The sequence below is a fragment of the Aotus nancymaae genome, unplaced genomic scaffold (genome assembly GCF_030222135.1).
Source record: "Aotus nancymaae isolate 86718 unplaced genomic scaffold, 86718_ANA_hifiasm-v0.15.2.pri h1tg000017l, whole genome shotgun sequence".
NCBI lineage: Eukaryota > Metazoa > Chordata > Mammalia > Primates > Aotidae > Aotus > Aotus nancymaae.
Genome location: NW_026988429.1, coordinates 12,604,117 through 12,631,749, shown reverse-complemented (window position 1 = coordinate 12,631,749; position 27,633 = coordinate 12,604,117). Strand labels below are relative to the sequence as shown.

Genomic DNA, 27,633 nt, shown 5'->3' with positions numbered 1-27,633 from the left:
CAAGGCAGCATGAAAAAACTGCTACATTACAGCTATTTTATGGGTTCTTTGGAGACCTGAGACATGAGAGCATGTCTCAACTGCAGTCCCTTTGTTGTCTGTGAAGTCTTTCTTCTGCCTATATCAGGCACCCGCATGCACAGATTCTGCTACATCTGAGGGCACTAAGCTGTCTCCTGTGCTTCTCACATCTAACACTGAATTATACATGACACGATCATCAGCAAAGGATAGGGTGCTGAGAGCACCATGCAGAACCTAAGCTATTGGAGGGTGGGAAAAGCAGCAGCAGAGACAAGGAGTAGAGGACAAAGCGTTTCCAGTGCAACAGAATAATGTACTCTCTGGGGCCGGGACTAGGGTGAGCAGAGTGAGGCATTCAGTGAGGGTGCAACATTTAAGAGGTGCCATAAAATTCAGCAATTAAGATACATAATAGTTAATAAGGTATTTTTAAAAATACATAAAAATGTTTATATAGGGTGCACAAGTTCCCTTTTGCTTAAGACTTCAACGTGACTCAGCGGGGAACTGGGGCTATGCAATCGCAGCTTCTAGCTCTCCCCTTGGGATCCGGAGCAGCACCCAAGGAAAGGCCTTCCCCAGGAAGAAGTAGCCTTTCAGCCCAACCTTGAAGAAGGAGCTGAATCAAACCAAGGCAGGACGATGAGGCATGGCGTGTACGGACAGGGAAGAAGAAACCGCAAATATATGAATCCAAGATGCCTGGAGTGAAAACAGCTAGAGGACTATTTGGGGGAATGGTCTTGGCAACGCGGTTCTAGGCAGGTACCACCATCATATAGGGACTCTGTAGAATTTTAAGTAGGAAGGCAAATGCCCACATTTGTTTCTCATGCAGACAATGCTGAGCAGGGGACAGACTGAAGAGGTCGAGTCTGGATCCAGGTAAACCCTTTAAGAGGCTAGCGCACTATCTGAATGAGGGATGACAGTCTCTCACCTAGACAGGTGCAGACAGATTCCCGAGGTCCAGATTCGGACCTCAGTTTCTCCACTGGAAAGCTGAGGGTGGGGTGGCACCCGGGTCCCTGCCCGCCAACGGGGCCGCCGCAGGGTTTCCTAGGCGGGGCGGATGCCCCTGGGCGCGCGCAGGACCCGCCCGCCTTCAGTCGGGGGCCGGGGCGAGCGGGGCGGGGCGGGCCCGCGGGTGCCCTGACCCGCTCGCCGCCCAATCGCCGTGGGCCCGCCGAGCCCCGGGGGGCTGGGGCCGCCGCCGCCGCCGCCGCCGCCGCCAGAACGTGCCGCGGCTGCGCCAACGCGCGAACGCCAGGCAGGGCGGCGGGCGCGCTCAGTCTGGCGGCGGCGGCCGTGCGCGGACGGACGTTCCAGGAGCGCCGCAGCCGCCCGCGCCGCCCGCAGCCGAGCAGAGCCGCGCCGCCCGGGCCGCGCCCGCCCGCCCGCCATGGTGTCATGGATCATCTCCAGGCTGGTGGTGTAAGTGCCCTTCTCCCCCGTGCCCCTCCGTAGCCTCCCTCCCGCCTTCGACCCCGGGCTGCGCGCGCCCCTGCAGCACCCGGCCCCAGTGGCTCGGGCTATTAATACCCGGCGCCGCTAAATTTAGCAGGTACAGTAGCCGCCGAGGACGCCTGCGGGCGGGCAGCGCAGGACGCGGCTGTAGCCCGGAGGCAGCCGGCGCCGGCGGCCGCTTGCAGGGGAATGGGCCGGGGCGGCGAGGGCTGGGGCTCTCGGGGGCTCCGTGGGGGCTGCGTCTCGCCGCGCCGCGCCCCGGCCGCTTTGTTCCCCTGGTCGGTCGATTTGCAGAGAGGCCCCGAATGGGCGCGCCGCGAGTACACGCGTCTCTTCTTTGGGAGAAATGTGTGGTCGTTCGCCCTCACCGCGCCCCGTCCCCCAGCTTTTGTCAGGTGAAAAGGACAGCCCAGACGAGCCAGGGGCGCTGCCTGGAGAGTCAGCGCAGAACGGGTGGAGAGACAGAGGCGGGGCTCCCAGTGGGGTTGGACAAATCCTCCTTTTTAGGTGTCTTACATCTACAGTGGCAAAGGCAGGTGGGACATGGGAGGACGCATGTGAATCTTGGAGTAGACGCCTGGTGCCCCAGGCTCCAACTTCTTTTGCAGAGGTTTGAGAGACAGGGGCAGGTACCTCCAGTAGTGCACAGGAAATTTCCAAGTGACAGCCTCCCGGTTGGTGGCAATGACACCTCCCAGGCCTTGCAGGAGAGCGCAGAGTCATCTGGGGTGAGGTCTGTGTGAAGGCATTGGGGGTGGGAGGGGGGCCGATTTTCTCCTTCAAGCCCCAGGACCCATAGGCGTTTGAAGAGCTTCCCCGGTGGCTTTATTCTCCTTTGGGAGATAGACGTGGCTGTTCCAGTCCAAGTTTCTTCCCTGACCGTCCTGGCTTGAGTCAGAACAGATTTGCCACCAGCTTTAGCGAGCCAGGGCTGAAATGGGTGTGGGGAGTCTAAGGCGGGGAGGAGGGTGGCAGGCACCTCAGGCTTTTTCTTTGTCTGAGAAGGAGGGGCTCTGGACCCCACTGATTGTGTACCATCACTCCCCACGTTTTGAAACACCTCCCATCTCCCTTCCCTTCTTCACTGATTTTCCCTTCTGCAGTGGATGTCGGCATTGTCTCCCACCACCATTCTGGGCTTTCCTACCAAAGACAGTGTCTGAGCCTCTCAGCCCCCAAGTCACTCGTGAAGGCCTCTCCACAGCTGTTCCTGACTGCAGTGGGTTTGCACTGCACCTTGAGGTGGCAAGTTAAATATTTAGAAGATTTCTGCCAGCAAAGCCCACATGAATAATGCAGGGAAGTGGCTGACACGACTTGCCCTGCCTCATGCCTGTCCAATGCTGTCTAGCCTTCAGGTGGTGGTTTCTCTCTGAGATGGATATTGCCAGTGGATTCTGGAGAGCCCTCAGGGTGGGGCTGGACAGTTGAGTTGGCCTGGTTGGTGGGCTCACTGTAGGTCCTGCTGGCTGGGAGTGAGGCCCTCTGGTCCTGGGTCATGTCACTGTCATTGGTTTTATTAGCACCCCCCTCCCCCTTTTTTACAATGGGCAGCTGATGGGGGTGGAGAGGAGAGGCATATATTTGGGAGGTGTCTGTTGCTTTCTAAAACAACCATGATTCCCAGAACCAAGACTTCAGAGAATTTAAATGCCCAGCATTCTGTGGCCCAAGGAGAGTTGATGGGATTTGGAATTGTTATTTCCACCATCAAGTCCAAAAGGTCATGGATATCACCTATCCCCCAGTCCCTAATTCCCTGTAGAAACGCAGCATGAGCACGTTAATTAAGCATTATGAACATCATTTTTAATAAACCATACCTGTTCCACGAAGACAATATATGTTCATTACAGGAAAATTAGAAAAGATAAACAGACTGAAAATCATCCACATTCCCACCACACAGAGATAACTAATAATAATTGTGGAGGGTATATTCTTCAAGAAATTTTCCTATATGCCTATATGCGCGTATGTTTATAATTCAAGGATATCATGAATTCAGCCCAATATTCTACACTCCACATACCTTGAGTAACTAATAAGAGGAGGAATGCTTTGTTTGGAATCAGAACACCCGTGGTTCAAATCCCAGTTTTGCTTCTTGCCAGAAGATCCCAGTTTACAACTCAGATCACAGCAGATGCTAGTCCACAGCTAGTTAACCTCATGTTGCTGTTGCAAAGATTTCCTTGATACTTGATATATAAATTACCAAGCACCACGGAGAGCACTAAATCAATGATGAGTCCCTCCTTCTGTCCTCCCTGGAAACCTTATGAAAGGTTATCGGGGCTCTCAGACTTAATTTACTCCTGTGGTTTTAAAACTGGGTTTCCTGAGGGCCACCCAGACTGAGCAGATGGGCTCTGGGCTCCTCATCCCTGATTCAACCCAAGCAGTTCCCTTTTTGTTTGTTTTATATATTGGGGTTCTAGATAAAATATAATTAAGAAAAATAGATGTGTTTTACTGATAATAAAAGCCACCGATCTAGTCCTCCCCCCACATTTGTAAAACTGCAGAGGAAATTTCCCATGCCAAGGACACAAGATGAGCTGGTAAAGAACACAGGGTCCAGATTTTTAGTCCAGTCCAGTGCTTTTTCCACCTTCACTCGCCACTGCCAGTTGACAAATGGATCTCTTTCAAGCTCTCTAGACCTCTGGTATGGGAGCATCCTATGGTTTTGTCCACGAGTCACGTTTTGTGTAAGTAATCTTTTCATGGTTTTGTAAGCCTCTGTCACATCAAAGACCATGTAAGGAAGACCTATCACTGAGTTCTGAGGATAGAGAGGAGTGTCTTCCTGTCTTTGTGTGGTCCCAACCATCCAACCAGAGGTATCACGACAAGCTGATGGCCTCCAGGGACAGCCAGCCAGTGCTTGTGGCTGTCTCTGCTGCTACTGGCTGTAAGCATTTCGAAGACAGTCATTGTGGCTTTTTTCCCTTTCAAACCCCTTTTCCCCTGCCATGAGTCTTTCTCGAAGTACCTGGCACCTGAGTGCGCTGAGTGAAGGTCGGTTGTGTTGAAGGAAATCCCAGGCCCTGGGGACAAGCAGAGTAGCTGGCCAGTGCTGGGGACAGAGGGCAGCAGGCATCAGGATTCTGCCCACTGGGCAAGGCTCTTAGAGTGAGGACCAGTTTGAGATGCTTCTTTCTTGCCAGCTGTCTTTCTCCTAACTTCCTTGGCTCAGCCTGTAAAGAATTAAGGAAGAGATACTCAGTGCAATAGCACTCAGAACCTGGTTGATACCTTCATGGTACACAGGGGCTCATTTAGGACTGCTTGCCTCCTTTTGTTTTCTTTACAGACAACTCAAGGCCTAGGTATGAATGAATTTTAAACTGGGGAGAGCATGTTTTTGCTTACCCTGTTAGCGGGGGACAGTGACGTTGCTCTGTGACTTCTTGGAAGAATATCCCACTTTGAAGCATTATTCTAAGGAGCAGGTCTTGCCTCATTGTCTTGGCCAAGGTCCAGAATGTTGCCTGAATGGATCTAGAGCTTCCCACCCCTTATGGGATTAGTAGACTAAAACCCCAATTCACAGCATGGGGAAAAGAGAGTCCTAAGTCTACAAAATTTTCTGAATAACTAATGGCATAAAACATTTTATTTCCACATTGTACATTTTTTTAAATATTAGTTTTTAGAAAATACAGTGTGATGATCAAGACAAAGTCTTGGTTTGATGGCTAAAGATCTGGCTAAGTTCCAGGACAGGGATTTGGAGCATGAAGTCTGTCCTGGATCAGGGACATGAAAATGGATGGGACTGGAAGGAATGTCAATTGTCCTCAAGATGTTCCCCAACTGTTGCAAAACAAATGAAAAAAAAGAAAAAGATCGTAAATCCTTAAATATACGCTAGCCTTTCTATGGGGCCTGCTTTTAAAATGTGGCATGCAGGAAACTGATTCAGTTAATGGAGGGTTCCAGTTGGTTGAGGAATGATTTCCTGGCACCGTGCTGTAGTACACTGTGGGAACTGGGTAAATGTTTCAGTTGAATTGTGAAAGGAAAGATGTTAGGCTGGAAGGCAGAAGACGTGTTCTAGTCCCAGTGCTGGTCTGACCCACTGTCACAGTCCTAAGGGCAACTCCCACCCACCCTGGGGCCAGCTCCCTGTCTAAGAGACAAGATTTTTGGCCACAGTCACCTTGGAGGTTCTAAGAGCTCCAAGTGTCAGTGTTCCTCTAGGTCTCTTCCTTCCCCAGCTGGCCTGTATGCATCACATTTATTTATAAACGGGAGGAGTATCCTCAAGGAAGTGAAAAATAGCAGCTTAGATTTCTCCACTGTTGAGCTGCCGTGTTTCTTTGTTTAGGAATCCTGCCTGCCTGCTGAGAAGTAGCTTTTCTGCACTTCTTCCCATTGTGTCTTATTTGAGGTTAGCTGACAAGTGAGGGTCCAACTTGGTTATTACTGGGTCAGTCTCCCCGCTTCCTTCTGAAGCCAGCTATCTTTTTTGGAGGGTGTATTATGTCGGGGGAGGAGGAGCCCTGTGGAGAATGAGGGAAGGGGGAGTCAGGCCCTCTTTGGCCACTTAGTGGGACTGCCATTTTGTGTGTGTGCGAGTGTGTATGAATGTGTATGTGTTTCCAGGAAAGTTTGGGAGGCTAGGGAAAGGGGAGACATGGCGGTGCGGCAGCCATAGCATGTGGAACCTCTGGAATTTCACTGCCAGGGATGAGCCACACACATGCCTAGCTGGTTACCAGAATTCTTAGTCTGGGGGAGTTTTTTCAGCCCCCAACAAGAAGTAAGGGGGGTACACTTGGGAACTAAGGATGTTTTCCTCTTGATTCTGAGCCTTGGGAGGGGAATTGGGATTCTTAAGGGATTGGAAGTTGGATTATTATTTTCAGAGTATTTATTCTGAATTTTCAGATCTCATCTGTCTTTATACAGAAGCACATTATTTTCACTTTGGGTTTTTTAAGTGACACTAGGGCTTTCCTGGGAATACAGAGAAAAAGGAAATATAGATTGAGGACCAACTATTTGGCACACAGTAGGGCTGTCAGAAGGAATCTTGAAAGGTAATTTGGTATAAGCCTACAAGCATGTGTGGGTACCGAGACCAGGGATGGCAAGTGAGGTTCATCTCTTATGATTAATGTAAGGCTGCCTACGACACTGTCTTGAGGAGCAAGAAGCTGGGTTGGGCTCAGTTGGGAAGGAGTAATCCCAAGAGTGCTTCATGGAGGGAAGATGGTAATGGGGGCACACGTGTTGGTTCAGTATTTGCTCTTCCAGACTTAGCTCATTCCTGATCAGAAAAGGTCTGCCCCATTGTCAGATTTACCAGATTAGTAAACAGAGAGCATCTGTTATTTGAGTTAACATCTCCTCCTGACATCCCGTCCCTCCCTCTCCCTGTGGCCTTGTCAGTCACCTGGCAGTTCTAGGACAAAGGTGCCTCCCGTTGCCACTAGGGAGCTGTCCAGCCTAGTGGCTCTCTTGTCCTGCTTCTGTTTCCTCTTAGGACTATTTTGCATAGTATATGCTACGTTCCCCCCTTTTTTTCTCTTTCACTGATCACAGCTCAGTTAAAGTCTGCCTTAGGCATTTTCCTGCCTATGTATGTGTGTATATCCTTTCCCCTTCTTGTAGGCGACTCTGGATAGTACTTTGGGCTGCAAAACAAGTTTTCCATTCCCTTCTGGTAACGTGTTCCACCCTGCCTCCCTTTACTCAGTCATAGAAGTCAGCACGTGACCCAGGGCTAGGTATGCATTTCCCCGGGGCATAGACATTCATCCAGAGGTGAGCAGGTGACCCACACTGAGATCCTTCCCCCAAGGTTTCTTGATTTGGAACTTAGGGAGAATAGCTTTGCCTATGGGGCGCAGAGTTGGAAAGATATGAAGTTAGGGCTGCAGCATCTAAACCCCCTGGCATACTTGAAGAAAGTCCATAAGCAAAAGTGGAGAATACAGCAAAGCAATGATAAATGGAAATGAGACATGGGGTGAGAGAAAGAGGCTGACACTGACACAAGGAGCCTTGGTTCTGGTTGCATAGGCCCCAGTTCCTGCAGCTGCTTCTTTGATGCCATGAGCTGTCCTAGAATGTCCTAGAATGAAAACTTTAAATGGTGCTTATAATCAATTAAATATTTGTTGTTAGAATGGACTGGGGTATGCTGCAGTAACAACTCCCAAATCCCAGTGGCTCGAGACAACAAAGGTTTGTTTCTTGCTTTCTGCTGCCTGTTTACTGTTGGTTAGCAGGGGTAATCTGCTCATCATATTCACTCAGAGTCCCAGGCTGACTGGGTCTCCTTTGTCTTAACATTGCTACATAAGACATCAGGATTCTGGCTGGGCACGGAGGCTCATGCCTGTAATCCAAGTATTTTGGTTGGCAGAGGCGGACAGATCACTTGAACCCAGGAGTTTGATATTAGCCTGGGCAACATGGTGAAACCCCATCTCTACAAAAAATACAAAAATTAGCTGGACATGGTGGTGTGCACCTGTGGTCCCAGCTACGTGGAGGATGAGGTGGGAGGATCATTTGAGCCTGGAAGCTGGAGGTTGCAGTAAGCCAAGATTGCGCCACTGCACTCAGCCTGGGCAACAGAGTGAGACCCTGTCTCAAAACACACACACACACACACACACACACACACACACACACACACACACACAGCCTCAAGATTCACTGTGGTAGGGAGAGAAAAATGGAGAGTCACATACTGGCTCATAAGTACCTGCACCTGGAGATGATAACATGCCATTTCTGCTCACATTTCATTGGCCAAACCTGAAGTGAAGTGGGTGGAGAATTACACTCCTCACTAAAGGACAGCCCTAATGACCACCATATATGTTGAATAAATGACTTGTAGACAGCTTTGCAAACCTAGAAATGTCCTTGGCATAACACGGTATTGTGCAACTGGGAGAATCCTGACATACTCCTTCAATCTCTACACTAGAAATGTCTCTCTCACTTCTCTTTTAGTCCCTTTATTTTTTTAGTCCCTTTATTCTGTTTGTGAGTTGAGAAAGGAGGTCTTCAGTTTGAGGAGAAATTAGCAATTACAAAGAACTGATGCTATTCCATAGCTAAAGTCTTGGAAGGTGCCCTCTGGTTTTTACTATACTCTCCATGTGTGTCTCTGTCTACCTTTCTCTACGAAGCCTCCCATAGGTCCCCTAACCAAGAAAGATTTCTGTCCTCTGGGTCCCCAGAGTGGCATTGTTGTCACTTTGTTCCTGGTGCTGTGGCGGTCTGTGGATTGATATCCCCTTACGAACCATGTCTGCTTTGTCTCCCTCACAGTTTCTCATATGCAGTAGGTGCCCAGTGAGTGCGTGTTGAATTGTGAATGAGTCAGGACCTCACTCCTCAGAGTGTCGTCTGTGTACCAGCATCATTGGAATTACTGGAGTAGGAATTACTGGAGTTAGAAATGCAGAGTCCCAGGCCTAACAAATCTGTGTTTTAACAAGATCCCCATAAAGCCTAAGAAAGGCTGAGTCAGGAGACAGGGTGCCATCATGTTCCCTGTGAAATGAAAAGAGATAGACTTTGCTGAGGTTCCCATTATTGTCTGTGGACCTGGGATTCAATCTGAAGTTACCATTTGTGCTAGACTGTGGTTCATGCTTTCTGCTTCTGAGAGGTTCTGACCTCAATATTTTATGAGTTCTAAATAGCATACCTGGACTCTGTCAAGCCAGTGCCCAACCAAGAACCTTTTGATGTGGACAGGAGCAGGGAAATACTGGGTAGAAGAGGGCAGTTCCCTAGCAAAGGCCCCACCCTCAAGCCTGGAAACTGCAGCCCTAAATTAGAGCAGTTATCTCTGTTTTCCTGCCCAAATGTTGCTTTTTCCAAAACCACTCTGGCCCACCATGCCCCCCATCCTGTACCCATAAAAACCCCAAACTCCACTGTCAGAGAAGCAGAGTGGTGTGGCAGAGGAGAGAAGAGAAGCATCTGAATGTTGAGAGGAGTTTGGCTGGGGATAGCTGCACTGGAGGGGAAGATTATCTTCCCTCTCTATCCCCTTTCTAGCTCCTCATACTGCTAAGAGCCACCTCCATCACTCAATAAAATATCCACATTCACCATCCTTCAAGTCCGTGAGACCTGATTCTTCCTGGATGCCAGACAAGAACCCGGGTACCAAGAGGGCAGGGTGTAAAAGACTGTTGAGCTTGTTAACGCCATCTGCAGACAGCAACTGCTAAAACAGCATTAATTGTAACACACCCCTAGATGCTGCCATGGGGCCAGAGCCCACAAGTACTCATCTGGCCCTGGCACCCACTTACCTTCATGCTCCCCCTCCTGCAAGAGGTTTGAGCATTGCAGGCTAAGTAAGTAAGCTACACTTTCTTTTTTTTCTTTTTTTTTGAGGTGGAGTCTCACTGTGTTGCCAGGCTGGAGTGCAGTGACATGATCTCACCTCATTGCAATTTCCGCTTCCTGGGTTCAAGCGATTTCCCTGCCTCAGCCTCCTGAGTAGCTAGAACTACAGGTGTGCACCACCACACCCAGCTAAATTTTTGTAATTTAGTAGATACTGGGTTTCACCATGTTGGCCAGGCTGGTCTCGATCTCCTGACCTCATGATCTGCCCACCTCAGCCTCCCAAAGTGTTGGGATTATGGGCGTGAGCCACTGTGCCTGGCCTCTTGTCCCGCTTTCATAGATGGGCTGCCTAATTGTGATCAGTGCAAAATTTAGTCTTGTCACACCTGGGGCTTAGACTACCAAAGCTATACCTGTCAGACAGAATATTGGGCTGAGTGAGTCACGCTGCTCAGAGAAAAGGGATGCAATCCTCCTGACTCTTTTCCCTGCTTCTACTCCTGTCCCTCCAGTGATTTCATTAAAATGTAAGATAGGCCATCTTTCCCCTGTTGTTTAAAAACTGCGCCATCCCACTAAGAGTAAAATCCAAACTCCTTACCATTGTCAGCAACATTCAATAAGGTCTGGCTCCTGTCCACACTCTGATCTTACCTTGCAGTGGCCTCCCCTCTCTTACTTGGCTCCAGTCTCCTCACTGTTCTTGGAAGGTGGCAAGCTTGTCCCACCCAGCAGCCTTTGCACATACATATATTAATAATATATATTATTTCTATCAAAGAGCTACCAGTTAGAGACCTTAGAATAAGTCTTTTTAAAAATGAAAAAAGAAATAAAACAAAGAATTGAAAACATAAGAAAACAGCATATCCTGGGGGAGGGAAATAGACCCATGTGGAAAAGAAGGACTTCTGGAAGTAAAAAATAAAGTGTCGACATTAAAAACAAAAATGAATAGGTTAAAATGGATTGAATACCAAGAAGGTGTTTTTCACACTGCATCGTACAGCTAGAAGGAATCTTAGTGATGTCATGCCCTTGTTTGACAGACAAGGAAGATGGAGAACCACAGACATGGGTGATCTGTCAAAATCATGAGCCTGATTGGCTAGGCCAAGACTTAAGGCCAGGTTTCCACGTTCTGAAAATGTTTTAACGTGGGAAAAAGAGTAAGCTTGTTTTATGTGGTTAGAGAATTGGACTAGAACCCTGTGGGTGGCTAGAAGACATATTTTTGGCTTGTTGGAAGGAAAAGGTTTCCAGTAGTTGGCACTAACAGCACTGGGCTGCCCTGTAAGGCAGGGCGCTTCTGGCTTCCAACGCTAAAAACTGTCCAGCTCTAAAACTTTATGATTTTTTTTTTTTTGAAACAGAGTTTCACTCTTGTTGCCCAGGCTGTAGTGCAATGACACGATCTTGGCTCACTGCAATCACCACCTCCCGGGTTTAAGAGATTCTCCTGCCTCAGCCTCCTGAGTAGCTGGGATTACAGGCATGCACCACCACGCATGGCTAATTTTGTACTTTTAGTAGAGATGGGGTTTCACCATTTTGGTCAGGCTGGTCTTGAACTCCTGACCTCAGGTGATCCATCTCCTTGGCCTCCCAAAGTGCTGGGATTATAGGCATGAGCCACCACACCTGGCCAAAACTTTATGATTTTAATCTTTTTCCTTATAGTGGTTGAGGAAGAGAGAGAGAAGAGCTATTAAAAAGATTACCTTTTGCAGTGATTAGGACTTCTATCCTTGCTCAAGACTGATTGATTGATTCATAGCTTGGTCGATTTATTCGTTGATGTACTGCTCATTTATTTTATTTTATTTATTTATTTTTTTACCGTTTGGTGCATGCCAGTCGCCAGGGATATAAAGATGAATGAGTTTTGATTCCGTATCTGAGAAGTTTATGAGGTCACATAGCCAGTCAGTGGGAAACTGGGACTTGAATTCAAGTGTCCCTCTGACTGGCCAGTGCTGTTTACATTGGGTGGATATTTTGTGGGTGTGTGTGAATGACTTCTCTGGCTTTGGTTGGAAATTGCAGGGATAAGCCCTTTTAGCAAGGGAAATGGTACATCTTACATATGAAGGAATTAAACCACTGCTTTGTATTCCTACGGGGGGCACACTATGGCATCCAATATTGGAGAGACGAAAAGGCAGAGGACAGGGTGTGCTAAGTGGAAAACACTGAGATGAAGAGGTGAGTGAAGTCAAGCATCCTTTCCCACTGTATTAGTCTATAATTGCTGCTGTAACAGGTAACCATGAATTTAGTGGTTTAAAACAAGAGTTCTGGAAGTCAGAAGTCTGAAATTACTCTTTTGGGGCTAAAATCAAGACATTGTCAAGGCTGGTTCCTCGTGGAAGTTCCAGGGGACACTCCATTCCTTGCCTCTTTCAGCTTCTGGTGGCTGCTGGCATTCCTCGTGGCTACATTACTCCAGCCTCTGCTTCTGTGATCCCACTGTCTTCTGTTCTGCCCTTAAATATTCCTCTTAGGACACTTGTGATTACATTTAATCACAAATTAAATACGATCCACTTGAATAATGCAGGATAATCTCTCCATCTCGAAATCCTTCGTTTAATTCTACCTGTAAAGTCCCTTTTGCTATATAAGGTAACATTCACAGGTTCTAGGAATTAGGACCTGAATATCTTTGCAGGCCATTACTCAGCTGACCTACAGCCATGATCACAGGCCCTACTGCCTCCAGGCTGAGGGGAGTTCATCTAAGAACAACCTAAAGAAAGGGGAAACACACAAGGGAACACTTTGATGTTCTAACGTCTTTCTCTCTCTCTCTTTTTTTGTTTGAGAGACAGGATCTCACTGTTGCCCAGATTGGAGTACAGTGGCAAGATCATAGCTCACTTCAGCCTTGAACTCCTGTCTTCTGCAATCCTCTTACCTCAGCCTCCCAAGTTGCTGGGCTTATGGGTGTGAGCCACTGTGCCTGGATTCTAATTTCTTATTTTGTCTCCGTCTCTGGGCTCTCCTTGATTTGCAAAAAGTTATTAATGAGACAATAGAAAAGACTATTTATAAAGAAAAGGTGGTCAGGGGATAATGGATAATAGTACAGTGACCAGTCATTTACTCATCACCAGTTTAAGAACTAGAACACTACCTTTATTGTATGAATATACCATAATATACTCATCAGTCAAACTCTTGATGAATATTTAGGTTGTTCTAGATTTTTCTTTTGCACTCTCTCAGAAAGAGCACTGCAGTAAACATTCTTGTGTGTTTCCTGGTGTACTTTGCACAGGTTTTGTTAGGGTTAGTTTGGCTGAGGCAGAGAATATCTGCATCTTCTGCTTGACCAAGTAACATAAATTAAGCTTCCATAGAAAAGAAGGTCTGTGCTGGGGCTTTTTATCCCGTGCCATTGATCACTTTGACTGACCCTGCACCAGCACCACACTGTCGTAATTACCATAGCTGGATGAAAATTCCTGATGTCCAGCTTGGCAAGTGCTCCACCATTTGTTCTTCATAAACTGTTCTCCAATACGGTTTTCTTTCAGCAGTGGGTGAGATTCCATTTGCACCGTGTCTTTACTATCACTTGATATTCTTACACCTTAGAATTTTTGCCAGTCTGGTGGGTACCAAGTGGAATCTCTTTATGGATTTAATTTGCATTTCATGAACACTCATGAGACTGAGCATCTTTTCATATGTTTATTGGCCATTCATGTTCTCTCTTCTGTGAAGCGCCAGCTCAAGCCTTGCCAGTTTTTCTCCTGTCCTTATCTTGTTGATTTGTAGGTGTTCTTTAACTCTTCTGGATGCTAAACTTCTGTCATTTATGTGTTACAAATGTCTTCTCCCAGTCTGTGGCTTATTTTATCATCTTTTTTATAGTCTATGTGGATAAGTGGAAATTCTTAATATTGATGCAATAGACAGCATTTTTTTCGCTTGTAGTTTGTGCTTTTTGTGTCCTGGGAAAATAAAATTGTGAAATTATTCTCCCATATTGCTCCTAGCAGATGTGTAGTTTTTCTGTTCGCATTTAATTTCTTAATCTATTGAGTTGATACTATTTATTCAAAAGTTCATCCTTTCTCTTCAGATTTGCCATGCTCAGCCCTGTCATAAAGTAAGTTTCTATAATGTATGGGTCTGTTTCTGGGTTCTTCATTGTGTACCATTGAACATTTTGCCTGCCTGCAACAGTGCCACACTGTGTTAGTTACCAAAACTTTATGAGTCTGATATCTGGCGTGGCACGTTCCTCACCTTGTTCTTCTTCAAGAGTGCCTTAGTGCAGTGGTTCCCAGCCTTTCTGGCACCAGGGACTGGTTTCATAGAAGACAATTTTTCCATGGGTGGGGGTTGCGGGGCAGTTTTAGGATGAAACTGTTCCACCTCAGTCATCAGGCATTAGATTCTCATAAAGAGGCGCGCCTCCTAGATCCCTCGAATGTACAGTTTGCAATAGGATTCACACTCCTATGAGAATCTAAGGCCATTGCTGATCTGACAGGAGGCAGAGCTCAGGTGGTAATGCTGCTGCTCACCTCCTGCTGTGCAGCCAGGTTCCTAACAGACCACTGACTGGTCTCAGTTCCTGTCTGCAGCCCCCAGGTTGGGGGCCCTGCCTTAGTGCTTTCCTCTTCCATATGCACATTTAGAATTAGCTTAGAGTTATGTGTTACAGTGCATATACAAACGCATAAATCTGTTGGGATTTTTATTGGACTAACATTAAATGTGTGGAACAATAGAATATTGATGCTCTTTTTTTATTTTTAATTTTTGGAGATCGAGTCTGGCCCTGTTGCCAAGGCTGGAGTACAGTGATACAATCACGGCACACTGCAGTCTTAACTTCCTGGGTGCAAGAGATTCTCCTGTCCTGGCTCAGCCTCCCAAGTAGCTGGGACCACAGGTGTGTGCCACCATGCCTGGCTAATTTTTTAATTTTTTGTAGAGACATTGTCTTACTATGTTCTCACTATGTTGCTCATGCTGGTCTTGAACTCCTGACCTAAAGCTATTCTCCCACCTCCTCCTTGCCTCCCAGGTGTAAAGCCTTTTATTTTTTTAGAGACAGCATCTCACTCTGTTGCCCAGGCTGAAATGCAGTGGTGAGATCCTAGCTCACTGCAGCCTCAGACTCTTGAGCTTAAGGGATCCTTCTGGTCTCAGCCTCTCGAGTAGTTAGGACTACAGGTCTGCACCACCATGCCCAGATGATTTTTTTTTTAATTTTGGGCCAGGTGCAGTGGCTCATACTTGTGATCCTAGCACTTTGGGAGGCTGAGGCAGGCAGATTCCTTGAGCCCAAGAGTTCGAGACTAGCCTGGACAACATGCTGAAAACCTGTCTCTACTAAAGTAAATACAAAAATTAGGCATGCTGGGGCCTGTGGTCCCAGCTACTCAGGAGGCTGAGGTGGAAGGATTGCTTAAGCTCAGGAAGTCAAGACTGTAGTGAGCTGTGATGGTGCCACTGCATTCCAGCCTGGGTGACAGAGCAAGACTCTGTAAAAAAAAAAAAAAATTTTTTTATTTTTAGAGACAGGTTCTGTCTCTGTTGCCCAGGCTGGTCTCTAACTCCTGGCCTTAAGCAGTCCCCCTACCTTGGCCTCCCAAAGTGCTGGGATTACAGACATGAGTCACCATGCCTAGCTAATATCGATGTTCTTAATATGTTGTTGCACTCCGTAAATATGGTATCTACTTTTATTTATCTGGGTCTTCTTTAATGACTTTCAATGAAATTTTATAATTTTGCTATAGACATCATACACGTCATTAGATTTATTCCCAGATATTTGATATTTGTTGATGCCAGTGTATTTAGTATCTTAATAAAATTTCATCTTCCAACTATTGGAAGAATACAGTCTTGCTTAACTGTAGATTCTTTTTGGTTTTCCAGATAAATAGTCATGTCATTTGAGAATAGTGCAGCGTTGTGTCTTTCTGGTCGTTATTCTTTTTTATTTCCTCATTTTGCATTGGTTTGGATTCCCAGTGCATCATGACTAAAATTGGTGAGGCAGACACTCTTATCTTGTTTCTGACTTAAAAAGGAATGCTTCAGCAATTTCCCATGAAGTATCATGCTTGCTGTAGGATTTTCAGAAATTTATTTTGTCACTCTAAAATGATAGTTTGTTAAGAGTTTTCAAAATGAATGATATTATATTTTATCTAATGCTTTCATTGAGACAATGTAGTTTCTTTTTGGTCCTTAGTCTAAGCGGTAAATTGCATTAATTAATTATACCATTAAACCAAACTGGCCTTCCTGGATAAACCCAATTTGGTCATAAAGTTGTTTTTCTTTTTTGTGGTTAAAATGATCATGGAGGCGATTTGCTAATATTTAGAATTTTTTTAAAGCTGTGTTTGTGAGTGATATTGGCTGTGTTATTTTTGTATGGTTTTGGTATCAAGATTGTGCTAGCCTCATAAGTTAATTTGGGGATGTCTCATCTTTTTCCGTACTCTGAGATAGCGTGTGTAATATTGGATATCTTTCTTGGCTGGTAGAATTTGCCAGTGAACTCCTCAGAGCCAGGGGTTTTTCAATAAGAAGATTTTAAACTACTGATTCAATTTCTTTAATGGTACAGGCTTATTCTATCTTTTTGGGTCAATATTATTTTAGGACTTAATTCATTTCTGTAGTTTTTCAAATTTACTTACTGTTAACAATATTGCTTCTGCACCCTATTCCTTCTCCCCTCTTCTTCTAGCACTCTCATTAGACATGTGTTAGATGTTCCTCCTCTGTCTTTCAAGTTTGTTCATTTCGGTCAGGCGCTGTGGCCCATGCCTGTAATCCCAGCACTTTGGGAGGCCGAGGTGGGCAGATCACTTGAGGTCAGGAGTTCAAGACCAGCCTGGCCAATATGGCAAAACTCCATCTCTACAAAATACAAAACTCAGCTGGACTTGGTGGCAGGCGCCTGTAATCCCAGCTACTCAGGAGGCTGAGGCAGGAGAATCGCTTGAAACCAGGAGGAGGAGGTTACAGTAAGTCGAGATCATGCCATTGCACTCCAGGCTGGGTGACAAAAGGGAAACTCTATCTCAAAAAAAAGGTCTCTTCATTTCTTATTTCTGATTTCTTTTTCTGTCACTGCTGCATTATGAATAATTGTGTGCACATCTGTCTCCTCAGTCTTGTCTAATCAGCTGTTAAACATATCCATTGATTTATATTTTAAGTATTAGTGTCTACAAATTCTATTTAGTTCTGTTTCAAAACTCACTATATTTTATGATATCTGTTCCTTCTACATGTTTTAAATTCCTTTTTTATTCTATTAAACATAATAAACATATTTATGTTATGTTCGGAGTCTGATAATCCTAGCATCTAAACTATTTTTGAGGGACAATTTAGCTGTCTTTTTTCTGGTGGCTCCCAATCAAGGTGCATTATGTGTTTTGTAGTTCTTTTTTTCACTGTGAGCTTATATTCCTTGGAAGTTTATCTCTAGGAGTTCTTTAGGCCTGGGTCAAAGATGAATTCCTCCAGGGAATATTTGCATTTGCTTTAGATAGGTGTCTAGGGACACTACCAATATTGGACTACTAAAAAGTAAATTCTTGAGATTTAAGAATTTTGACCACTTGAGTAGTGTAAATTTGAGCTGCAAACTTATGTGAGGGTGAGGTTAGTGGTTACAAGTTTTCAGGGGAAATGCGGTTTCCTCTTTACCTGCTGCCATGACTAGAGAATGGGTGTTTTTACTTTAACCTTTAGTGATTGCAGCAGGCTTATCTCTCTTCACCCTTTTACTGATGATGTAGTGCTTTGGGGTCTGAATTACCTTCCTGCAGTGCCACAAACTGAGTGGCTTAAACTGACCAAAATTTATTCTCTCTCTGAAAGCTGTAGAGAAAAATCTGTTCCCTGCCTTTCTCTTAGCTTCTGGTGGTTGTCAGCAAAGCTTGCCCTTCTTTGGCTTGTAAATTCGTCACTTTAATATCTGCTCCATAGTCACATGGTGTTCTCCCGTGTCTGTCTCTTTTCCTCTTTAATAAGGACCTGAGTCGTATTGGGTTAGGGGCCACCTAACTTAATGACCTCATCTTAGCTTGATTATATCCTCAAAGACCCTTTTCTTTCTTTCTTTCCTTCCTTCCTTCTTTCTTTCTCTTTCTTTCTTTTTTTCTTTCTTTCGTTCTTTCCTTTCTTTCTTCCTTTCTTTTCTTTCTCTCTCTTCCTCTCTTTCTCTCCTCCTTCCCTCCTCTCGCCTCCCCTCCCCTCCCCTCCTCCCCTTCACCTCCCCTCCCTCCCCTCCCCTCCCCTTCCCTTCCTTTCTTCTCTTTCTTCTTTCTTGTCAGAGTCTCACTGTCACCCAGGCTGGATGGAGTGCAGTGGCGTGGTCTTGGCTCACTGCAACCACCGCCTCCTGGGTTCAAGTGATTCTTATCCTCCCAGGTAGTTGGAACCACAGGTGCACACCACCATGCCCAACTAATTTTTGCATTTTTAGTAGAGACAGGGTTTTCTCATGTTGGCCAGGCTGGTCTTGAATTCCTGGCCTCAAGTGATCTGTCCACCTTAGCCTCCCAAAGTGCTGGGATTAGAGGCATGAGCCACTGTGCCTGGTCAATACCCTATTTTTAAGTAAGATCACATTCACAGGTACTGGGGGTTAGGACTTCAACATATCTCTTTGTGCGACAAAGTCCATACCACAGTCCAAGCTTTATAGAAGGATGCCCTGGGCCAGTGTTACACAAAATGTGATCTGGGGACCATAGCATTACCTCACCTAGGAGTTTAATAGAACTGTAAATTCTCAGCCTCGTGCCCTCCAGACCTACTGAATGAGGATACCCAAGGGTAGGGCCCAGGAATCTATGTGTTAATACACTCTCCAGGCTCTCTTATGCAGGCTGAAGTTTAAGAAGAATTGCACTAGACTATGTCTCCTGTACTTGACACTCTGTCAAGCCCTGTAATTTGAAATTCAATGCTTCAGTTAGCAAGTGCCCTTAGTTTACCTTTCTGCAACTCCCCTTTGACTTTGCTTTTGACCTCTAAAGGATTTTACACTGATATCAAATATCAATATGTTTACTAATGTTATTTATATTGATTATACTTTTTGTTTTGTTTGGAGACCCATATAAAAGTTGAAAGAACAGTACAATAAATACTTGCATTATTCTTAACTTGGCACATCCACTCCATCTTTTTTTATATAAATACAAACATTTCCCTCTTGTCTAACCATCTTAAAGGAGGCTACAGACATTATTCTACTTCACCGGAAATACTAAAGCATGTCACTCAAGGACAAGATTATTCTCCTATACCAGTGGTTCTCAAACTTGTTGATCTTGGCTGGGTGTAGTGGCTCATGCCTGTAATCCCAGCACTTTGGAAGGCTGAGGTGAGTGGATCACCTGAGGAGTGTGAGACCAGCCTGGCCAACATAGTGAAATCCCATCTCTACTAAAAATACAAAAATTAGCCGGGCGTGGTGGTGTGTGCCTGTAATCCCAGCTACTCAGGAGGCTGAGGCAGGAGAATCACTTGAATCCAGGAGGCAGAGGTTGCAGTGAGTTGAGATCGTGCCACTGCACTTCAGCCTGGGTGACAAAGTGAGACTGTCTCAAAAACAACAACAAAAAAACCAAACTTGTTGGTCTTAGAACCCCTTTACAATCTTAAAAACATTGAGGACCCCAAAAAAACTTTTGTTTATGTGGCTCACATCTTTCAGTATTTACCCTATGAAAAATAAAAATGGAAACATTTTGAAATATATGTTTATTAATTAATTTTAAAATAAGTAAAAACCCATTATATGTTAAATAACACATTTTATGAAAAATAACTACATTTTCCTGTCTGGGCGTATTGGCTCACCCCTGTAATCCCAGCACTTTGGGAGGCCAAGGCGGGTGGATCACGAGGTCAGAAGTTTAAGACTAGCCTGGCCAAGACAGAGAAACCCCGTCTCTACTAAAAATACAGAATTAGCCAGGTGTGGTGGCGCATGCCTGTAATCCCAGCTACTCAGGAGGCTGAGGCAGAGAATTGCTTGAACTTGGGAGGCGGAGGTTGCAGTGAGCCAAGATAATGCCACTGCACAACAGCCTGGGTGACAGAGTGAGATTCTGTCTCAAAAAAAAAAGAAAAGAAAAAGAAAAATAGCTACATTTTCCAGAAAAAGGCAAAAAAAAAAAAAATGTCAAGAAGAGAGCATTGTACATTTTTGTAAGTCTTTTTTGTATCAAGGTTAATTTCAATGTGGAATCTGAAACCTTATTAGTGATGGTTGGTCTATCTTACAGTTTGAGTGGATCTTTTCTGTATGATTTTTTTAACATTATGCTTTGGTCATTTAGAAACTATTGGTTCACCAAATAGCTGCAGATCTTCAAATGTGGACACCTTTTGTTATATAATATCTAAAATCTGTATGCATTAATATCACTGTTGATCTCATCAGAAACGCCTTCAAGTGTTGGGATACTATTAAGTTAATAGTGGATAAAAATATCCAAATTTCTAATTTTTGCTTAAAATCTCAAATCTCATCATTGGCCACAAATACTTTTTGCTTTTTCTGATGAGATGGATCATTTTTCTAGAAAATGATTGCAAGATACCTGAATAACTGTAGTTCATCAGTGGTGTTCCACGAAAAAGGGGAATAATTCAGCACACAATTCAATGGCACAAGTGCCTTTCCTCTAGACAGTCATCATCCTTTAGTGTACAGCAGAAACACTGTATGAGTACTTCTTATTTCATCACAGAATGTTAGGAACATCTGTACTCAAGGGTCTGGGTTTAATAAAAGTGAGGGTTTTTACTATCTCATCTTTGACATTCTTAAATGAAACAGGATTTTTTTTCCCATTGTGTCATGGTGAAGAACACAACGATGACTGGTAGAGTTTGGTGCTACTGCCCTGTACTAGTGGCAGTTTTACCTTTCACTGGTTTTGCACCATCAGTGCAATTTCAACACAGTGAAAAGGCAAATGTCTGGGTAATATTGTTGAAATTGTTTTGACCTTATGGACCTTCTGAAAGGGTCTTTGGGATCCCCTGAAAGGGTCTTGAGATCCCCTAAGAGTCTGTGGATTACACTTTAAGAATCACTTACTTAAAAAAAAAAAAAAGAAAAAAATCATTACCACCTTAAGAAATTCAACTCTAATTCCACACCTTTATCCAACATGAGGGCCATACTCAGATTAACCCAAATTTAAAAAAATCTTTTATTGATTTTTTTTCTGTTTCTATTTGGATACAATTAAAGTTCACACATTGAATTTGGCTGTTATGTCTTTTGACCAACCTGGAACACTTGCCCCAATTTATTGGCATTCAGGCTGGCTGTGTGGAGAGTGTTCTGCATGTGTCAGACTTGTCCTCATGATTAGACCCAGACTGACAATTGTGGTAACACCACCACGTTGATGAGGAGGTGCACCCACCACTGCCTCCTGTCAGGAAATCAGAGTGTTAGACTGTCTCACAATTGGTGATGCCAAACTTGACCACTTGGTGAAAGACTTACAATTTCTTTGAATCCAGAGTTTTTAGTTGTTTTCAGTGGGAAGGTAAGTCAGGGTATCTTATCTGATACTGCTGGAAACTATGGTCTCCTTTTGATGATGATGATGATGATGATGATTATTATTATTATTATTTTGAGATGGAGTTTTGCTCTTATCACCCAGGCTGGAGTGCAATGGCACAATCTCAGCCCACTGTAGCCTCCACCTCCTGGGTTCAAGTGATCCTCCTGTCGGCCTCCTGAGTAGCTGGGATTACAGGCATGCACCACCATGCCCAGCTAATTTTTGTATTTTTAGTAGAGACGGAGTTTCACCATCTTGGCCACGCTTGTCTCAAATTCCTGATTTCAGGTGATCCACCAGCCTCAGCCTCCCAAGATGCTGGGATTACAGGCATGAGCCACTGTGCCCTACCCTTTTGACTTTTTTTTTTTTTTTTGAGACAGAGTTTCATTTGTGTTGCCCAGGCTGGAATGCAGTAGCCTTTGGCTCACTGCAACCTCCACCTCCAGGTTTAACTGATTCTCCTGCCTCAGCCTCCCAAGTAGCTGGGATTACAGGCATCTGCCACCATACCCAGCTAATGTTTTTTGTATTTTTAGTAGGGACGGGGTTTCACCATGTTGGCCAGGCTGGTTTTTAACTCCTGACCTCAGGCGATCTGCCTGCCTTGGCCTCCCAAAGTGCTGGGATAACAGGCTTGAGCCACCTGTACCCAGCCCCTTTTGATTATTTTTTAAAGTTTGCAGGTATATCAATTAAAATTCTTTTGGTTTTAGAAAAAGTAATACAACTGAGGCTGGCTCACACATCTTAAAAGTCTAGAATGGTGCTGATTCCAAGTGAGGCTTGACCCCGCAGCTCAAGATTGTCACCAGAGCAGTAGGCTCTCTGGTTTCTCGTTTGTATCCTTTCGTTGGTGCTTGTTTCAGATTAAACCTGGCTCCCATGGGTGCTAGCAGCTTCTAGGGACCTTGAAGCCTTCATTTGTGTCCAGCAGAAAGAGTGCATCTCTCCCAGAGAGAGAGCATCTCCTATGGGAGACAAGGAAGCTTTTTCCCTGAAGCCCCTAGCAAGCCATTAGCTCTCCTAATTTTGGTCACATGCTTGTCACTGAGCCAGTCTCAATGGCAGGGGCATGGGATGTGTTTGACTGAAACCAGCCAGTACCTATCCTGGATCTGGGGATAAGGTCAGTTCTCCAAGCACATGTCACTGGGATGGGGACCCAGAGAGCGTCTGGGGCCTGTTACCAACACTAAAGCCAACTGGACCTGTGGGCCATCCAAAACCACAAACATCCACCAAGCAGTTTTGGTATTCATGAGGGTATAAAACACTTTACTGAGTACCCCCTATGAGGCAGCTATTGTGCCATGCCATTCTTTATTCATTTAGCAAGTGTACTCTATCATCTAGTCTTGAGTGAGCTGGCACTGTGAGCCGGATGTGGGTCACCACTGAGGAGAACAGCTGGAGTCTTTGCCTCACAGCATTTTTCATGTAAGGCTTCATAATTTAATTAATACAGCAGTCATACAAGGCGGACATTACTTGTCTCTTCCCCAGATGATGAAATTGTAACCTGGGGCTAGACAGGCTTGCAGGCTACGCAGCAAGTCCAGTGGTTGGTGCCAGACGAGCATGATGGGGCCAGCAACACTATCTGGCCCCGAAGTGGATGTGACTTGGGGAATGTCACTCAGCCCTTGCTGAGCTGAGTGACCTTGGCCATGGGACTGTACGTCCCAGGGCCCTTGGAGCAGGGAGGGACTCACCTTCCTGGCAGGCAGTTTCCCTGATTGTTCACACTATGTCTTCTACATCTCAAAGAGTGCCAGCTATTCTGAGCTAGATACACCCTCTTAGATCCTCCAGGGTCTCAAGGGCCCTGCAGGGTCTTTCATGTTTGTGGTGAAGAGATCATGAAGACAGGAGAAAGGAGGAAAGAGGCTAGAGCTTTAGGAACTGCCTGCAGGCCAGGCACAGTGGCTCATGCCTGTAATCCTGGCACTTTGGGAGACGGAGGTGGGTGGATAGCTTGAGCTCAGGTGTTTGAGACCAGGCTGGGCAACAAAGTGAGACTTCATCTCTAGAAAAAATAGAAAAATCAGCTGGGTGTGGTGGCGCATGCCTGTAGTCTCAGCCACTCAAGAAGCTGATGTGGGAGGATTAATTGAGCATCTGCCTCCTGGGCTCAATCAATCTTCCCACCTCAGCCTCCTGAGCCAAGATTGTACCACTGCACTCCAGCCTAGGCAACAGAGAAAGACCTTGTCACAAAAAACAAAACAAAGAAAACACAAAGAAGACCAAAAACCCCTGCCTCCCCACAAGCACACTGGGGAAGAAGAGGAGGTAAGGAGTGCAGGATTGGCTGGTCAGTTCCTGAGGCTTCTACCTGCCCAGACCTAAGAGAATACATTTAAGGAGTGGTTGGAGAGGCTCTTGTCTATCTTTTTTTGTAACAGTCTAGCCCTGTCGCTGGGCCTACTGTCCTGGATGGCTCACCCAGGCCAGCCTGCTCACCCCACCTGGGTCTGCATCACCTTAGGAGAGGCTGGGATCCAAACTCAGGTCAGCCAGGGCCAGCCCAGCCCTGCAGTGTCTTCTAGGGTGTGGCTGAAGCTCAGCATGTTCCTGGAGGCAGCTCATCCAGTTTAATGAGGCTTTGGGTGGGGAGGTGGTTTCCCTATAGGACATGGGCAAATTCCTCAGCTGATGGCCAGGCATCCAAGCTGCTGCCACTGGGCTGGCAGCAGAATGAGATCAGCTGTGGTTGCGGCCTTCCTGGCAGTAGGCAAGGAGCTGTGGGGCTGGGTGAAGTCACTCAGGTGGGAGCACTGCTCTCAGGAGAATTTGCAGAAACTTCTGGGTAGACAGACCATTCCAGTCACTGTGGGTCAGCCTTTCCTTCCCATTAGTGTGCTACCTGGCAGTTTGCAAATGGCTTCACATCTGTTGTTGGATGCAAGTTCACAAACATGGTGGCTCCTGGCTGAAATCAGCCTGCATGTGCTTATTTAGCTTGTGGTGTTTTAAATTTGAATCTACTTAAATGCAGAGGTATGGCACCAAAATCCAAATTTGTGGCTTCTCTTGAAGAATCAGAAGATCTAGCACTGCAGGATGCTTCCATCAGGGCAGCATCAGCCAAGCTGAGGGGTGGCCGCCCTCAGGGCATGTGCTCCCTGATCTGCCTCGCCCCAGCTGGCCCAGTTACTGCAGGCTGTGGTGGTTACCATGTCTCATCTCACACTTGGTCTTTTCTATCACTGGCCTGGCCCTTGATTCTGTATTTTCAGAGCCAACTTTGGGGGTGGGCATTAGTATCCCTGTTTTGCCAGTGAGGCAACTGAGTTTCAAAGTGGTTTCAATATGTCATGTAGGAAAATAGTCACAGCCCGATTCAATCATGGCTCTGCCAACCTAACAGCTCTGTGCCATTGAGTGAGTCACTTGCCCTGTCTGGGTTCCAGCCTTCCCATTCATAAAATGAAGAGGTTAGGGGCTAGCTAGGTAGCAAACTTCTCAGCATAAAAAACAGATGGAGTCCAGAGAAACCAGGAGAGGAGAAGGAGACGAAGGAATGGTAGTGGCCCAACAACATAGCAGAAAGGCATTTTAAAAGATCTCTAGTCTGGGTAACATAGAAAGACCTGGTCTCTACACACCAAAAAAAAAAAAAAAAAATCAGCCAGGCATGGTGGCGCATGCCTGTAGTCCCAGCTGCTCAGGGTATAGGAAGGCTGAGGCGGGAGGATCGCTTGAGCCCAGGTGGTTGAGGCTGCAGTGAGCCGTGATTGTACCACTACACTCCAGCCTGGGTGACAGAGCAAAACCGTGTCTCAAAATAAAATAAAATAATCTCAAAAATATTCTTTTAATCCATTTGCTTTTCTGTAATATAAACTTGCTGTATGTCCCAGAATTTTAAACAAAATTGGTTGTTCAAATTTAAAAAAAAAAAGAAGAAGAAGAAGAAGGATGGTAGCTAAATGCTCTCTGGGGTTCCCATCTGAACTGACGTCTGTCACTCTGAGTAGTCATTGGCAGTATGCTGTTAGATGCCAGAAGGATACAGGATTTGTGCCTTGATCCCCAGACCTAAAAGCAAAACTTAGATCCATTTCCTATAATAAAAATAAGTATGTTTATTGACACATAATTTACAAGTATGCTTTATGTCAGATGTTGCACTAAAAGTTTGCATACATTGTTTCACTTAACCCTGACAGTAGCCCCATGGGGTAGGTAGTATTATTTCCACTTTACAGATGAACTATCAGAGGTTTAGAAAGGGTAAGGAATATGCCCAGCTCTTTTTTCTTTTCTTTCTTCTTTTTTGACACAAGGTCTCACTTTGTCACCCAGGCTGGAATGCAGTGGCATGATCATCACTCACTGCAGCCTCAAACTCCTGTTGTTCAGTTCTTAAGCATTACATATAAGGGCCAGGAATTGAATTCAAATCTGTCTGATTTTACAGCTCTTGTGTTGTCTTTGCCAAAGTGTTGCTGCCGCTCGGTTTTCATGAATGGGTCATTTACAGTGCAGGGCAATGATAGATTAGGGTCCAGTGCTTCTGCAAGCAGGAAGAATCATTTAAATACACAAGTGCTGTGGGCTGGACTGACTGGTCCAAGGAGGGTGCATGGAAGAGGAGTAAATGGTCTTCCAAACACAGTTTGGCTTCCCTTCTGCGGGCAGTATGAGGTTAGATGTGGAGGTGAGATTGTACCAGTTGAAGGACCAGACTGGCTTGATGGAAAATTAGTGTCATCATGGGAGTTCAGGTGGCAAAGGTAGATGTTGAGGTCAAAATACAGCACTTTGCTTTCAGGCAGGGTTGAGCCAGTGAGGGTCTGTCAGAAGGAGTGATATGAAAGCAGTGTGTCTTTGTCAAGCTAAAAGCAACAAGGGCTGAACTCAAGTCTTGGCAGTGAGAATGAAAAGAGGACTGAATTGGCAAATCAGTAGAATGGGAATAATCGGCAGGACTTGAACCACACATGTGCAAATCAGAGGAAATTTTGGAAGTCATCTATTCCCATCTTGTCCCAGAGCAGGGACTCCTCCTTTGGTGACCTCTGTGATAGCTGTGCATCAAGTCACTGCCAGTGCAGGATGGTAGAACCGGATCTTACATGGCAAGTAGCTTCTAAGGCCAGCACATAAAGGTGATGTCTACATTGGGTTGAATAGTGTCTCCCCCAAATTCATATCTACCTGGAACCTCAGAATGTGACCTTATTTGGAAATAGAGTCTTTGCAAATGTAATCAAGTTGGGATGAGTTCATACTGGATCAGGGTTAGTCCTAATCCAGTGACTGGTATCCTTATAAAAGGAAAATCTGGACACAGACTGAGACATGCAGAACACTGTGTGACAATTGAGGCAGATTGGAGTGATGCCTGTCCAGGCCAAGGAACTCCAGGGATTGCCAGCAGCTGTGAGAACCTAGGAAAAGGCAAGGAAAATCCTCCCCTAGAGCCTCCAGAGGGAACGTGGCCAGGATGATACCTTGATTTTAGACTTCTAGACTGCAGAATGATGAGAGAATCAATCTATGTTGTTTTAGGCTACCAAGTTTGTGGCACTTTGTTACTGCAGCCCTAGGAAACTAGCGCAGTGTCCACTACTTTAAAAACCCATGGGTCTGTAATCCCAGCACTTTGAAAGGCCGAGGTAAGTGGATCATGAGGTCAGGAGTTTGAGATCACCCTGACCGACATGGTGAAACCCTGTCTGTATTAAAAATACAAAAATTACCCAGGCGTGGTGACGCACACCTGTAATCCCAGCCACTCAGGAGGCTGAGGCAGGAGAATCTCTTGAACCCAAGAGGCAGAGGTTGCAGTGAGCCGAGATTGTGCCATTGCACTTCAGCCTGGGCAACAGAGCAAGACTCCATCTCACAAAAACAACAACAACAACAAAAACAAAACCCATGGGCCCCTGCTGGCTTCCCTATTGCAGGAGGAAATTCGGACATCCTGGCACAGTGCAGGCAGATCCTGGCAGGACTGGTGCCAGCTCCTGGTATTTGTCTCTTTCCTTTCTAGCACTCACAATTATTTTAATAATTCCACCTAGAATTTTGCATTAGTGTTCGGTCACCCCATAATGTAGTCCTAGGGGAACTTCTCTTCCTATGACTATTCCTGATTTCCATGAGTTGACTTGAGTCCTCACTACCCTCTCCAGAGTGCCATCTCTTTGTTTACTTTTCTTCCCTAGACTATTCTAGATTCTAAAATAGATTCTTT

At 45.5% G+C, this 27,633-nt stretch overlaps 1 protein-coding gene across 3 annotated transcripts in view; it reads left to right on the top strand.

The window, feature by feature from the left end:
- Positions 1 to 1,314: 1,314 nt before the first annotated feature.
- The window catches only part of REEP1 (receptor accessory protein 1), a 117,137-nt gene continuing 90,818 nt past the window's right edge, over positions 1,315 to 27,633 (top strand). For all 3 annotated transcript variants that reach the window (XM_021672632.2, XM_064377965.1, XM_021672631.2), the window contains exon 1: positions 1,315 to 1,458. In XM_021672632.2, the coding sequence (XP_021528307.1) occupies positions 1,427 to 1,458 (32 nt within the window). In that variant the 5' untranslated portion in view covers positions 1,315 to 1,426. The remainder of the gene's footprint in view (positions 1,459 to 27,633) is intronic.